Below are 12,198 nucleotides of genomic sequence, written 5' to 3'. Positions count from 1 at the left end.
TTGTTATCTGTTTCTTAAAACATTCATGTGCAGAAGGCAGAACAGCTATTATTTTCATTCTATAGGTGAAAAAGACCAGGGTTACACTGCTTATCCATATTTACAGGTGGTGAACTAGGCACTACCAGTCAGGTCTTCTAACTCCTATCAAAAGATTCTTCCCTTCCTGAACTTGACATTGGAATTTAACTGTACAAGGTAGAACATTTGCTCTGAAAATAAGTCTTAGGAATCTTGAAGGGTAAAGGATAATAACTTGGAAGTTTAGCCAGCTTAAACGTTTAGATGGCCAAGGAAAAAAGCTAAACCTTAAGGGATGCCTCCAAAGGTTTGCATTAGAGGTCTCTTAGGAGGCTTTCCACAGTCAACTAAAGCCATGTATCACTGCCTGACATGCAATCCTGGCTAAGAACTTGGCATTTCACGGTATTCGTGTGTCTATATCAGCCCGTGCCCGTACCCCAGACACCTCAACAAATCTATTCAATGCAGAATCCATAAAACAGCTCACACCCCATTTATTATTTAAAAATATTTTGTTACAAAAGGAAAAAAATACAATGCAGTATAAAAGATTGACAGCGTCATCAAGTTTATTACACAATTTTCAACCTATCAGAAAGACAAACAAATCACCGACAACAGGGGGACGGGACCTTGGCCTTTTTGAGGGATGGGTGTTTTTTTTTCCTTTTGCTATCAGGAAATAAAACTAAAAATTGTGTCATTGAGAGTAAAAACAAAACAAAAATGGGGAGAAAAAAATTCTCCGGGCAAACGGCATTTCTGGTATTCTATATATATTTTTCCTTAAACTGTCACCTTGTTTTTCTCTACATTTTAAAAGACACCCGGAGTTGCTCTCAATAAGCACATCACTTAACACTTGGCCAGTTGGGTGGGGTGCCATGTTCTGAAGTGGAGGTGGGGATGGGGTTGGGGGACAGGGGAAAAAAGCTGCAACCTGTAGCCTCTGTCCCAAGAGAATGTGCCTCTCCAACCCTGCGGGGGACTCCCTCAGTGACTGAGGGCTATATGAGAAACGTGCTGGGAACAGAGGAAGGGTTTAGTCCAATTCAGTCTCTCTCCTCTGACCCAGAAGGGTCTCTAGTGACCCTATGTCTCACATGCCAAGTCTCATCTCACATGCCACATCTCATGTTAGATGTCAGATGCCCTGTAGATGCATGCAGAAGTAGCATCACCCCATGGGTACCGCAGGACCTCGCTGCTGCCTCCTCCTTCAGCAGCAACCACATTACAATTTGGATGTTATGGAAAAGCAATTCCATTTGCCTGTAGAGAAAATGGCCCCCAGAATGCTGGTCCTTAGAACTCTTGAGCTGAGTTCATTCAAGTCGGGCTTTGTTTCTTCTGGCTCCTCATCTGAGGCAGGAAGTATCTCCAGGCAGAGTGAGAGGAGCTATTAAGTCAACAGTCAAAAGGTGAAAAGACACCAAATTTGTGACTTTACCTGCCTACTAGTGCCAGGTTATCCCACAATAAGTAAAAGTATGTACCTGGGGGATGCAAGCCCATGCTTACATCAAACCTGAAAGAAGAAAAGCCTATGAAAGTAGGCCATATCCTGCCCAACTTGCTTCTTTCCCCATTCCTCCTGGTTACTTCACAAGGGTTCTTCATTGCTGAGGTCCCAATGTCCCCATCTCCCAATGGGCAGTACCTTCCTCTAAAACAAGGAAGTAGCCTTCTGGGGAAAGGGCTCCATGTGTTAAATGGAAAAGCCCCAGGGAAAGGGAACAACTAAGAGCTGGTTATTGCAAGAGGTACCCAAACACTAAGCAGCAGAGGGTGGTAATTGGCTCTGCCAGGCTTCCCAGCAGAAAGCAACCTCATAGGCCTTCTCTGCTTAGGAGGGGCAAGTCCACTGAGAAGGCTGGGCAGCGCAGAGTTGAAAGAGTTCAGGCCTCTGGGAGGTCAAGGAAATAAACCGTCAATACGTGAGAGGGAAAGCAGGAACAGAAGTAGCTTTGCATAAGGTAATTTCTGTTCTCATGGTCCCTCCTCAAAGGGCTGGGAAGGTAAAGGCGTTAAACAAAGAAGTGGTATGTTAGCAAGGGGTTTGGACCCTCTTGGCCCCATTAAATCTAGTGCTGAGGGCAGGACCCTGGGCATATTTTGGCACACCCAGTCACTCTCCTAGATCCTGCATGGAGGATCTATTTTCTTTGGGAAGGAAGTCTTCCCATCAACCTCACCATTGAACTGCTCCCGGAGAATCAGAAACTCATACGTTTTCTTGGACAAAGCACCATTCTCTATGGAGACCAGGGGCCTGGACATGTTCTGTTCTTCCTGTCTGCCACCCCTCCCAATCACACGAAGTCTTTAGGTTCTTTCCCCTGGCAAACAGGAGCTGTGGGATTGGGAGGGCTGCCAGCAGTCTTCAATCCTGTGGGGCAGAGGGTATTCCCTGGGTGTCTGGAGGGAGTTAGGGGTTTGGAGGAAAGGGAAGGGGGTGGGGCGGCCTCCGTCCTTTAGTCCTGATCAAGGTGAGGAGATGCAAGTCCATTAAAAAAACATTTGCTTCCAACCAGACTCCTGTAATGAGAACATCAGAAGAGAACAAAGAAAACACAAGTTAGAGGTTACTTTCTGAATGACAGGGGCTTATATAAAACACACATTTTCTAATGCTGCAACCTAAGAAGTAGGGAATGCAGACAGAGAATGCAAGCTTGGGAAAACAAAGCAGCATTGTCTGACACTAGAAGTGGTGAGGAATGGTTGGAAGAGAAGCTACAGTGTGTACAGAGAAAAAAAGCAGTGACATCCACTATAAAGATTAGGTGAAAAAACAGAATGAAACGAGGTCTCCGAAAGTTTGACTGAAAAGGAGACTTTGGCTGCCAAAGTATGGAAACTGTGACACATTTCAAGAAAAGTTACTAAAAGGGAATAAGGTGAGTTTAAATATGGGTTCAGAAATCTATTCTGTGTAAGTCATAGCTTACCTTAAGGGGAAGGGGGAAAAATCTGGAAATGGGAGGTTTAGTGGTAAGGAAACAAGTATGTACACAACCAAATCCATTAATCCCCAAACACCCAAGAGGTTCTAGCAGGCAGGATGCACATACACAGGAAACTCTTAAATCCTTTTTTTTTTTCTTTTTAAAGGAGTCCTGGTTAAAAGTGCTTTCATGAGTACGTGTATGCACAAACACAGCCCCAGAGATTTTCCAAGATGTACTAAAACTCAAGAGATTTTTAAGTCTTTCCTCGCATGACAGCCATGGGTGAGGAACCAGGAAACATACTAATACTAACTAAGCAGGAGTCACGTGGCCAGGCCAGAACAGAAAGCAGAGCATGGAAGAAACCTAAATGCAGTTGGGCGACAGAGCGAGACTCCGCCTCAAAAAAAAAAAAAAAAAAAAAAAGAACTTTTACCCGGCCGGGCGCGGTGGCTCACACTTGTAATCCCAGCACTTTGGGACGCCGAGACGGGCAGATCACAGGGTCAGGAGATTGAGGCCATCCTGACTAACATGGTGAAACCCATCTCTACTAAAAATACAAAAAATTAGCCGGGCGTGGTGGTGGGCGCGTGTAGTCCCAGCTACTGGGAAGGCTGAGGCAGGAGAATGGCATGAACCCAGGAGGCGGAACTTGCAGTGAGCTGAGATCGCACCACTGCACTCCAGCCTGGGTGACAGAGTGAGACTCCATCTCAAAAAAAAAAAAGAACTTTTACCCAAAAGTAAGGGTGTATTAAGCCACCTGTCACATGGCCACCCAACAAAGTTCCTAGTACACTCAGCCCCTGTTCCAATGCTGCAATATCCATCTGCGGGTGGTGGTATGGTCAGTCTGAGCATATAAAACATTATTAACAGTCAAAGGGAAAATGAGGAATTAGAATTTCTCCAAATGCCCAAACCAGCAACACAGCCTACACACAAATGTTTACCTTTTATATAACTGCTTCTGTAAAGTGGCCTTATAAAACCTAGAGGAGACATCTACGTCCTCCCTGATCCTTCTACACACCGAAATGACACTATTTTCAGCTTGAGTCCTCAGAATCTATATGGCCTAAGCCTTCCTGGCCTGTCTAAACACCTATGCAGGCTGGTATTTGTCCCATTTTCTCTAAGGGAAAACTGAAGCCCTCAGTGCACTCAATTTCATACCATTAGGGCTTCTGAATCTTTGAATTAGATCCAAATTGAAGAGAAAGCTCAGTTTTCAATGAATAATGAGTATAGGAAAGAGGTGAGAATGACTATATTTCAAGTAGCATAATGTCCTAAAATAATGAGATAACTGACATAGTTGAGAACTACAAAAAGTTGAAGACACAGGTTGCAGAGGATAACTTGTACACCAAGAGAAGCAAGCCACAGCACTCAATTCTTAAATCTCCATGGCTACATTTTGGTGCCAGTGTTGGAATGCAGGCAGAAATCAGAGATTCCCTCACTGGGCCAATTAGCCTTCAGGCCCCAGAACTGGGTCCTATGCTGAGAAAAGATGGACAAAGAAGGCTACTGTTCTATTGCTGCCTCTAAACAAAATGTACCTTTCACTCTCAGGGAACACCTGTCATCATAGAATATAAATACGATTCATTTCTAACTAAAAGGTTGCTATAAATGAGGACCAGGTACCATCTTCCCAGCATGAAACTTCCTAAGCCATAACTTGGTCACTACAGATGGAATACAGTCCTTAGGGTGAGAATGTAAGAAACTGACATTCTTTTTTCTTTTTTTTAATTGAGACGGAGTCTCACTCTGTCGCCCGGGCTGGAGTGCAGTGGCCGGATCTCAGCTCACTGCAAGCTCCGCCTCCCGGGTTCACGCCATTCTCCTGCCTCAGCCTCCCGAGTAGCTGGGACTACAGGTGCCCGCCACCTTGCCCGGCTAGTTTTTTGTATTTTTTAGTAGAGACGGGGTTTCACAGTGTTAGCCAGGATGGTCTCGATCTCCTGACCTCGTGATCCGCCCGTCTCGGCCTCCCAAAGTGCTGGGATTACAGGCTTGAGCCACCGCGCCCAGTGAAACTGACATTCTTGGGGTGCCTGATTCAGTGCTTTCAGACTGTATTATTCAGATGAAATAACCACCATATCAAAGGGGTGACCAGGAAAAGTGGGGAAGTAGAAAACGTGCCTCACAGTTAATTTTTCCCATCTTGTCATGGGCCTACACAAGTCAAATGACTGTTTTCTAGGCAATATTGTTAAGGCATTTTCAAAGTTACCAAAAGAGAGTTATCCTCATAATGGGAGAAATAGTCTCGTCTTATTTTATTTTATTTTTTATTTTTTATTTTTTGAGACGGAGTCTTGCTCTGTCGCCCGGCTGGAGTGCAGTGGCCGGATCTCAGCTCACTGCAAGCTCCGCCTCCCGGGTTTACGCCATTCTCCTGCCTCAGCCTCCGGAGTAGCTGGGACTACAGGCGCCTGCCACCTCGCCCGGCTAGTTTTTTGTATTTTTAGTAGAGATGGGGTTTCACTGTGTTAGCCAGGATGGTCTCGATCTCCTGACCTCGTGATCCGCCCGTCTCAGCCTCCCAAAGTGCTGGGATTACAGGCTTGAGCCACTGCGCCCGGCCGTTTATTTTTATTACTATTATTTTTTGAGACAGGGTCTTGCTCTATTGCCCAGGCTGGAGTGCAATGGCACAAACATGGCTCACTGCAGCCTCCATCTCCCAGGCTCAAGCGATCCTCCCGCCTCAGCCCTCCCAAGTAGCTGGGGCTACTGGAGCACACCACCATGCCCAGCTAGTTTTGTATTTCTGGTAGAGATGAGTGTTTTGCCATGTTCCCCAGGCCGGTCCCTGAGCTCAAGTGATCTGCCCCTCTCAGCCTCCCAGTGTTGAAGTTATAGGAATAAGCCACTGTGCCTGGCCCCATTTTATAAGTGGAAGAAATAATGCAAAGTGTCAGCTAAAGACTCAGGTTGAGATGTTTAATTCTCAAACTACTGCTGGATCAGTGGATCTCGCTGGTAATTTCCTTGTCCTAGGGCTGTCAGGAGCAAAGCCATCAGGGATGGTGACATGCAGTCATGTTCTAACTGCTAAACTGAATGCAGCCCCAAAGACGACAGTTCATGCTCTGCACAGGTCAGTCATCACCTCCCTGGTCACTCTCATCCCAGTCAGCTCCAAAAGACATACACTGTGGCCTACATGTGCTTTTCAATCCACAAGTAACACCAGCAACTGTGCAGACTCAAACAAGAAAAGGGAGTGAGGACTGGACCAAGACCTACTCCAATGCCTGCCCTCATGCCCACCTGAGACTGAGTTAGGCCAAAGTTGTTTGTGGTCTCCATCTACATTAGTGTCTGCTTTTCCAGAGGATACGTGGGCATCTCCCCAAACTCAACCTGCTGCAAAATCTAGAAAGAAGTACCTAGAACCCATAGCCTAACTGTTGATTCTACATGGGTTATCCTGGATTTCAATGATGCTAAGCACTCTAGGATTTCGTGGAATAAATGAGTGGCTAACAACAGAGAACAGAGACAAAAAATATTAGTAATTTTTCATCTTCCCACTTATTTGCCTCTTTTGGCAATTAAAGACAAAACAATTCCTGGCTATAAATGTTTTTAAGCTAATGGTCAAAGAACAAGATAGAGGGCAGTAGCCAACCTAAAAGGTGTATTTTGGTTTTTAGAAGGTCATCACTAGGCACAATACTGCAAATTTTCCAACTATTTACATTCCAGCTATTGCTCATGAACAATAGGGGCTCACAGGTGGTGTGAGTTTCTTTCTCCTTCTTCATCCAGACATCACCATCCCAAAGACACCAAACAGAACTACTATTCTTTCCCCTCACCTTCCTTTTCAATTACCATTACTTTAGATCAAGCAGGCAAAAGATCAAGGACATCTTTTTCTTTTTTATTTTTTTGGAGACAGAGTCTCATTCTTTCACCCAGGCTGGAGTACAGTGGTGCGATCTCGGTTCACTGCAACCTCCACCTCCCGGGTTCATGCCATTCTCCTGCCTTAGCCTCCCGAGTAGCTGGGACTACACGCGCCCGCCACCACGCCCGGCTAATTTTTCGTATTTTTAGTAGAGACGGGGTTTCACCGTGTTAGCCAGGATGGTCTCGATCTCCTGACCTCGTGATCTGCCCACCTTGGCCTCCTAAAGTGCTGGGATTACAGGCGTGAGCCACGGCACCCAGCCAAGGACATCTTCTTAATGTACTTGATGTGAGACAGAAAAATGGGAAGTCCTAGAGACTTATAAATCTGCAACCACAAAATTGAGAAAGGACCCTGAAGTTACCTGGGTCACGCAATAGCCTCCAGGAACTACAGATAGACCCCTAGCCAGTCTGGCCTATTTTAAAGATTTCCATAGAAGCAGAGTCAACACCTGCTCCTATATGCTTATATATTAGAAACAATCTTTCCAGAAGCTTTCCTTCAATTGGGATTGCTAAGCTGGTAGGATGCAACCTAAAGATGTAGCATCCCCTCTGACTCCCTACCAAGATGGAGCCTGTCTAAGAATGAAAGCAACAGAGAAAAGCAGAGCTGAGAGATGCAGATAAAGTTTGGATGACACCGCCAGAGCTCCTGGATCCAACTAATCTTAACTGAACTTCTCCATTACTTAACAGTTTTTCTCTCCAAACTTCCTGCTTTCATTTTGCTTCAAAAGAAAATTATAACCAGTCGCAGTGGCTTCATGCCCATAATTCCACAGCACATTGGGAGGCTGAGGCAGGAGGATCACTTGAGGCCAGTTCAAGACCAGCCTGGGCAACAAAGCGAGACTCTACAAAAAATTTAAAAATTAGCCCTCAGGAGGCTGAGGCAGGAGGATCACCTGAGCCCAGGAGGTTGATGTTACAGGGCCATGATAGTGCTTCACAGAAGAGCACTCCAGCCTGGGTGACAGAGCAAGACTCTGTGTCTATTTAAAAAAACAAAACAAAAAACAGCCGGGCGCGGTGGCTCACGCCTGTAATCCCAGCACTTTGGGAGGCCGAGTCGGGTGGATCACGAAGTCAGGAGTTCAAGACCAGTCTGGCCAAGATGGTGAAACCCCCGTCTCTACTAAAAATACAAAAATCAGCCGGGGGTGGTGGTGGGCGCTTGTAATCCCAGCTACTTGGGAGGCCAAGGTAGAGAACTGCTTGAAACCAGGAGGCAGAGGTTGCAGTGAGCCGAGATTGCGCCACTGCACTCCAGCATGGGCAAAAGAGTGAGACTCTGTCTCAAAAACAAAACAAAACAAAACAAAAAACACAACAAAATAAACAACCTTGTCACTAAGTCTTTTCCAAAAGCAAAAAACCCTTCCGTTGAGGTTAATTATCCACCACAAAGCCCCTAAACCTATTAAAAGATAATTTTTCAGATCAGCTTTCTCCTCTCTGACTAAAGCATATTAATTTTCAAAATCTTTTAAATAAACTAATTTTTTTTTTTTTTTTAAGAGATGGGGTATCAGCCGGGTGTGATGGCTCACACCTGTAATCCCAGCACTTTGGGAGGTCAAGGTGGGCTGATCACGAAGTCAGGAGATCAAGGCCAACCTGGCCAATATGGTGAAGCCCCGCCTCTACTAAAAATAGAAAAATCAGCAGGCGTGGTGAGGCGTATCTGTAGCCCCAGCTGCTGGGGAGGCTGAGGCAGAATGGCTTGAACTTGGGGAGCGGAGCTTGCAGTGAGCCGAGATCATGCCACTGCACTCCAACCTGGGCAGCAAAGTGAGGCTCCGTCTCAAAAAAAATAAAGAGATAGGGTCTCACTATGTTGCTCAGGCTGGTCTCAAACTCGTGCTTAAGTGATCCTCTAGCCTCTGCCTCCCAAATTACTGAAGTGCTGGGATTACAGGCACGAGGCACCCGCCTGCCCCTCCTCCCCACCTTTTTTGAGACAACGTCTCACTGTTTGCTTAGTCTGGAGTGGAGTGGAGTGGTGCAATCACAGATCACTGCAGCCTCGACCTCCTGGGCTTGAGCAACCCTCCCACCTCCACCTCCTAAGTAGCTGGGACCACGAAATGTGTACCACCACACTTGGCTAATTTTTGTATTTTTTGTAGAGTCAGGGTCTCCCTATGTTGCCCAGGCTGGTCTTGAACTCCTGGGCTCAAACAATCCTCTTGTCTTGGCCTCCCAAAGTGCTGGGATCATACGTGTGAGCCACTGTACTGAGCCTAATTCTTAAAATCATTAATGTTGCACCTTGAAAACTAAGTAGGCAATGGTGTTACTATTCTTAGTCAATTTTCCTAATTTTTTAAATTGAAAGTTCATCATAATAATAATGATAGCTATTAATTATTGAGAACTATGTGATAGGTACCATGAGTGCTAAATGGTCTGCATGGACTCTCACACTAAAACTTAGCAAGTCATTGGGACAGTTCCTTTTATTATCTTCATTTACAAATGAAGAAACTGTGGAACAGAAAGTAATATAGCCAATTATTAGTGGAGGAACTGGGATTCAAATTGGTGCCTGAATGCAGACACCATGCTCTCACTCAGATACCAGGTAGTTAAGAAACAAGCAGAAATCTCAGAAAGAGCTGAATCTCAGAGAAAGATTCCCCATAAATGTGCAGAAAATCTGCCCTGCGATTCCAGTTATGTAAATCAGAAGTTCCCCCTACCCTTGCTGCATTTACTTTTGCTTTAAAGAGAGAGAACTCTTCACTATAAATCTTTTTTTAATAAAAGATCCCCCAGCAGCCAGGAATGGGGCTTCTCCCACCTTTCTCAGTGGTGCCGGTCCCGTTCTCTATCCCGGTGTCTCTCGTGCTCCCGGTTCCTTTCTTGGAAATAATCATCATGCCGATCTTCATTATGAAGCAGATCCCGGTGCCTCCTGCTGCTCTCCCGGGACCGGCTAGGTGACCTTTCCCGGGACCGATGTCTTTTCCTAATTAGAAAGATCCTTCAGCCTCACTCAGAAGGCCTACCACATTCTTTCCAAGAATGTGGTGTTTTGGTGTCTTCTGATATTTGCCTAAACTACTCCTCTATTACTCTATCATAGGCCTACTGTCTGAGGATTTTACCTCTTTGAGGACTAGTCTTTTTTGAGAGGATGATTAACAGGTAAATTTATCTGTTGAGAACATAATTTATCAGGTGCAGTGCTAATAATTTTGTATGGATTGTCTGACCTAATCTTTACAGCAGGTCTGTAAGATAAATACCATCATTGTCCGTTTTAAAAAATGAGAAAAATGAGGCTTGGAAAGTTAACTAACTTCCATATGCAAGAAGGTCATACAGATAGTTAGCAGCAGAACTGGGATTCCAATCCAAGCTTGTAGCACTCCAAAGCCCATGTTCTTAACAATACCTGTCTGTATTTTTTCCTACATGAGCCCACGCCTCACCTACCAGATTCCAGATGTTACAACACTTATTAATGAAAGTATCTGATTAGTTTCTTGCCCATAAAGACATGAAGGCTAAGGTCCAGACTTTCAGTCAGGTCTTTCCCAGATTCCCTGGGCTCCATTTGTCCATACTCCCTATCCTTGGAAGAGTGCTGCTTGGGGCTGGTAGGTGAGGACACAATCACCAACTCACCTGGAAGAGCTCCCACTGGCACCCACGCTGTAGGACTTGGCTTCGATGCCATGAAGACAGTCCTTAAGAGAGGAGATGAGGACACGGCAACGCTCATCATTGGCAACCCGGGACTGTTTGATAACCGCAATGGCTGTGAGCAGCGTCTCAATAGCGTCACTATAATCCCCTGAAAAAGGATGAATGAGAAAGGCCAAGGGTGAGGAAAGATGGTAAGCTAACTGGACCAAAAGGAGAACTCAGGAGGACACAAACCAAGAGTAGCTAGCTGTCCTAAACAACCACAGTAAAAGAGACGAGGCAGATGTTGCAAGTGTAAAACTGGATGACACCTATATTCCAGCAGTTTAGAATCTGACAGATGTTGTCAGATGAACAAACTGACACATTGCTGTCCAGGGGCTATTTGACATCTATTAAAATAAACAATGTGCATATTTTTTGAGCCAGCAATTCTACTAAAAATTTTCTACTTCTGTTCACAAGTGTGTATGTTTAACAGTGTTTTAGTGTTGTTTGTTATATTATCTTCAATAGGGTCTGGCTATATAAAGGAACATTGGTTCTAGAGTATTACATAGTTGTTAAAAAGCAGGAGGTAAACCTGTATGTAAACAAAGTAATCCATGTAAAGCCATTAGCACAGTGCCAGGCACACAGTAAGGATCAGTAAATTTTATATGTTGATATAACAGGTGTCCAGAATATACTAACTGAAACAAGCAAATTTCAAAACCATATCCCATTTTTGTAAAAACAATAAAAATTATACATAAATTGTCATATGCACAAAAAAAATTCTGGAGGAATATATACTAAACTATAAAAGGTGGTCTTATTGGTGGTCCTTGTATACAGCACCATTTTGTTTTTGAAACGGTTCTTGTTTTATCATCCAGGCTGAAGTGTAGTGGTATGATCATAGCTCACTGCATCCTTGAACTCCTGGGCTCAAGCCAGCCTCCTGCATGCCACTTCACCTGGCTTATTTTTCAAAATTATTATTATTTTTTTTTTTTTTTGTGACAGAGTCTCGCTCTGTCGCCCAGGCTGGAGTGCAGTGGCTGGATCTCAGCTCACTGCAAGCCCCGCCTCCCGGGTTCACGCCATTCTCCTGCCTCAGCATCCCGAGTAGCTGGGACTACAGGCGCCCACCACCTCGCCCGGCTAGTTTTTTGTATTTTTTAGTAGAGACGGGGTTTCACAGTGTTAGCCAGGATGGTCTCGATCTCCTGACCTCGTGATCCGCCCGTCTCGGCCTCCCAAAGTGCTGGGATTACAGGCTTGAGCCACCGCGCCCGGCCTCAAATTTTTTTTGTAGAGATGGAGTCTCACTATGGTGACCAGGCTGGTCTCAAATTCCTGGCCTCAAGTGATCCTCCTGCCAGGGCCTCCTAAAGTGCTGGGATTACAGGTATGAGCCACTGTACCTCACAAGACTTTCTAAACAATGTGTATTTCTACAAATTATTTTTAACCTACAATCAGATGTATACGTGTATATGTTATTTACATAAAACACGTATGTGTAGTGTATGTATACATTAAAAAAATTATGCCTGGATGCGGTGACTCACACTTGTAATCCCAGCACTTCGGGAGGCTGAGGTGGGCAGATCACTTGAGGCCAAAAGTCAAGACCAGC

At 45.0% G+C, this 12,198-nt stretch overlaps 1 protein-coding gene across 7 annotated transcripts in view; it reads right to left on the bottom strand.

Annotated features, from left to right (window-relative positions):
• Positions 1–494: 494 nt before the first annotated feature.
• The window catches only part of CPSF7 (cleavage and polyadenylation specific factor 7), a 29,039-nt gene continuing 17,335 nt past the window's right edge, over positions 495–12,198 (bottom strand). For all 7 annotated transcript variants that reach the window (XM_023189515.1, XM_023189516.1, XM_023189517.1 and 4 more), the window contains 3 exons: positions 10,554–10,722; positions 9,724–9,891; positions 495–2,562 (listed from right to left, as the gene is read on the bottom strand). In XM_023189515.1, the coding sequence (XP_023045283.1) occupies positions 9,729–9,891; positions 10,554–10,722 (332 nt within the window). In that variant the 3' untranslated portion in view covers positions 495–2,562; positions 9,724–9,728. The remainder of the gene's footprint in view (positions 2,563–9,723; positions 9,892–10,553; positions 10,723–12,198) is intronic.

Source organism: Piliocolobus tephrosceles, chromosome 13, assembly GCF_002776525.5.
Source record: "Piliocolobus tephrosceles isolate RC106 chromosome 13, ASM277652v3, whole genome shotgun sequence".
Taxonomy (NCBI): Eukaryota; Metazoa; Chordata; class Mammalia; order Primates; family Cercopithecidae; genus Piliocolobus; species Piliocolobus tephrosceles.
This window is presented reverse-complemented; position numbering and strand designations above follow the sequence as displayed.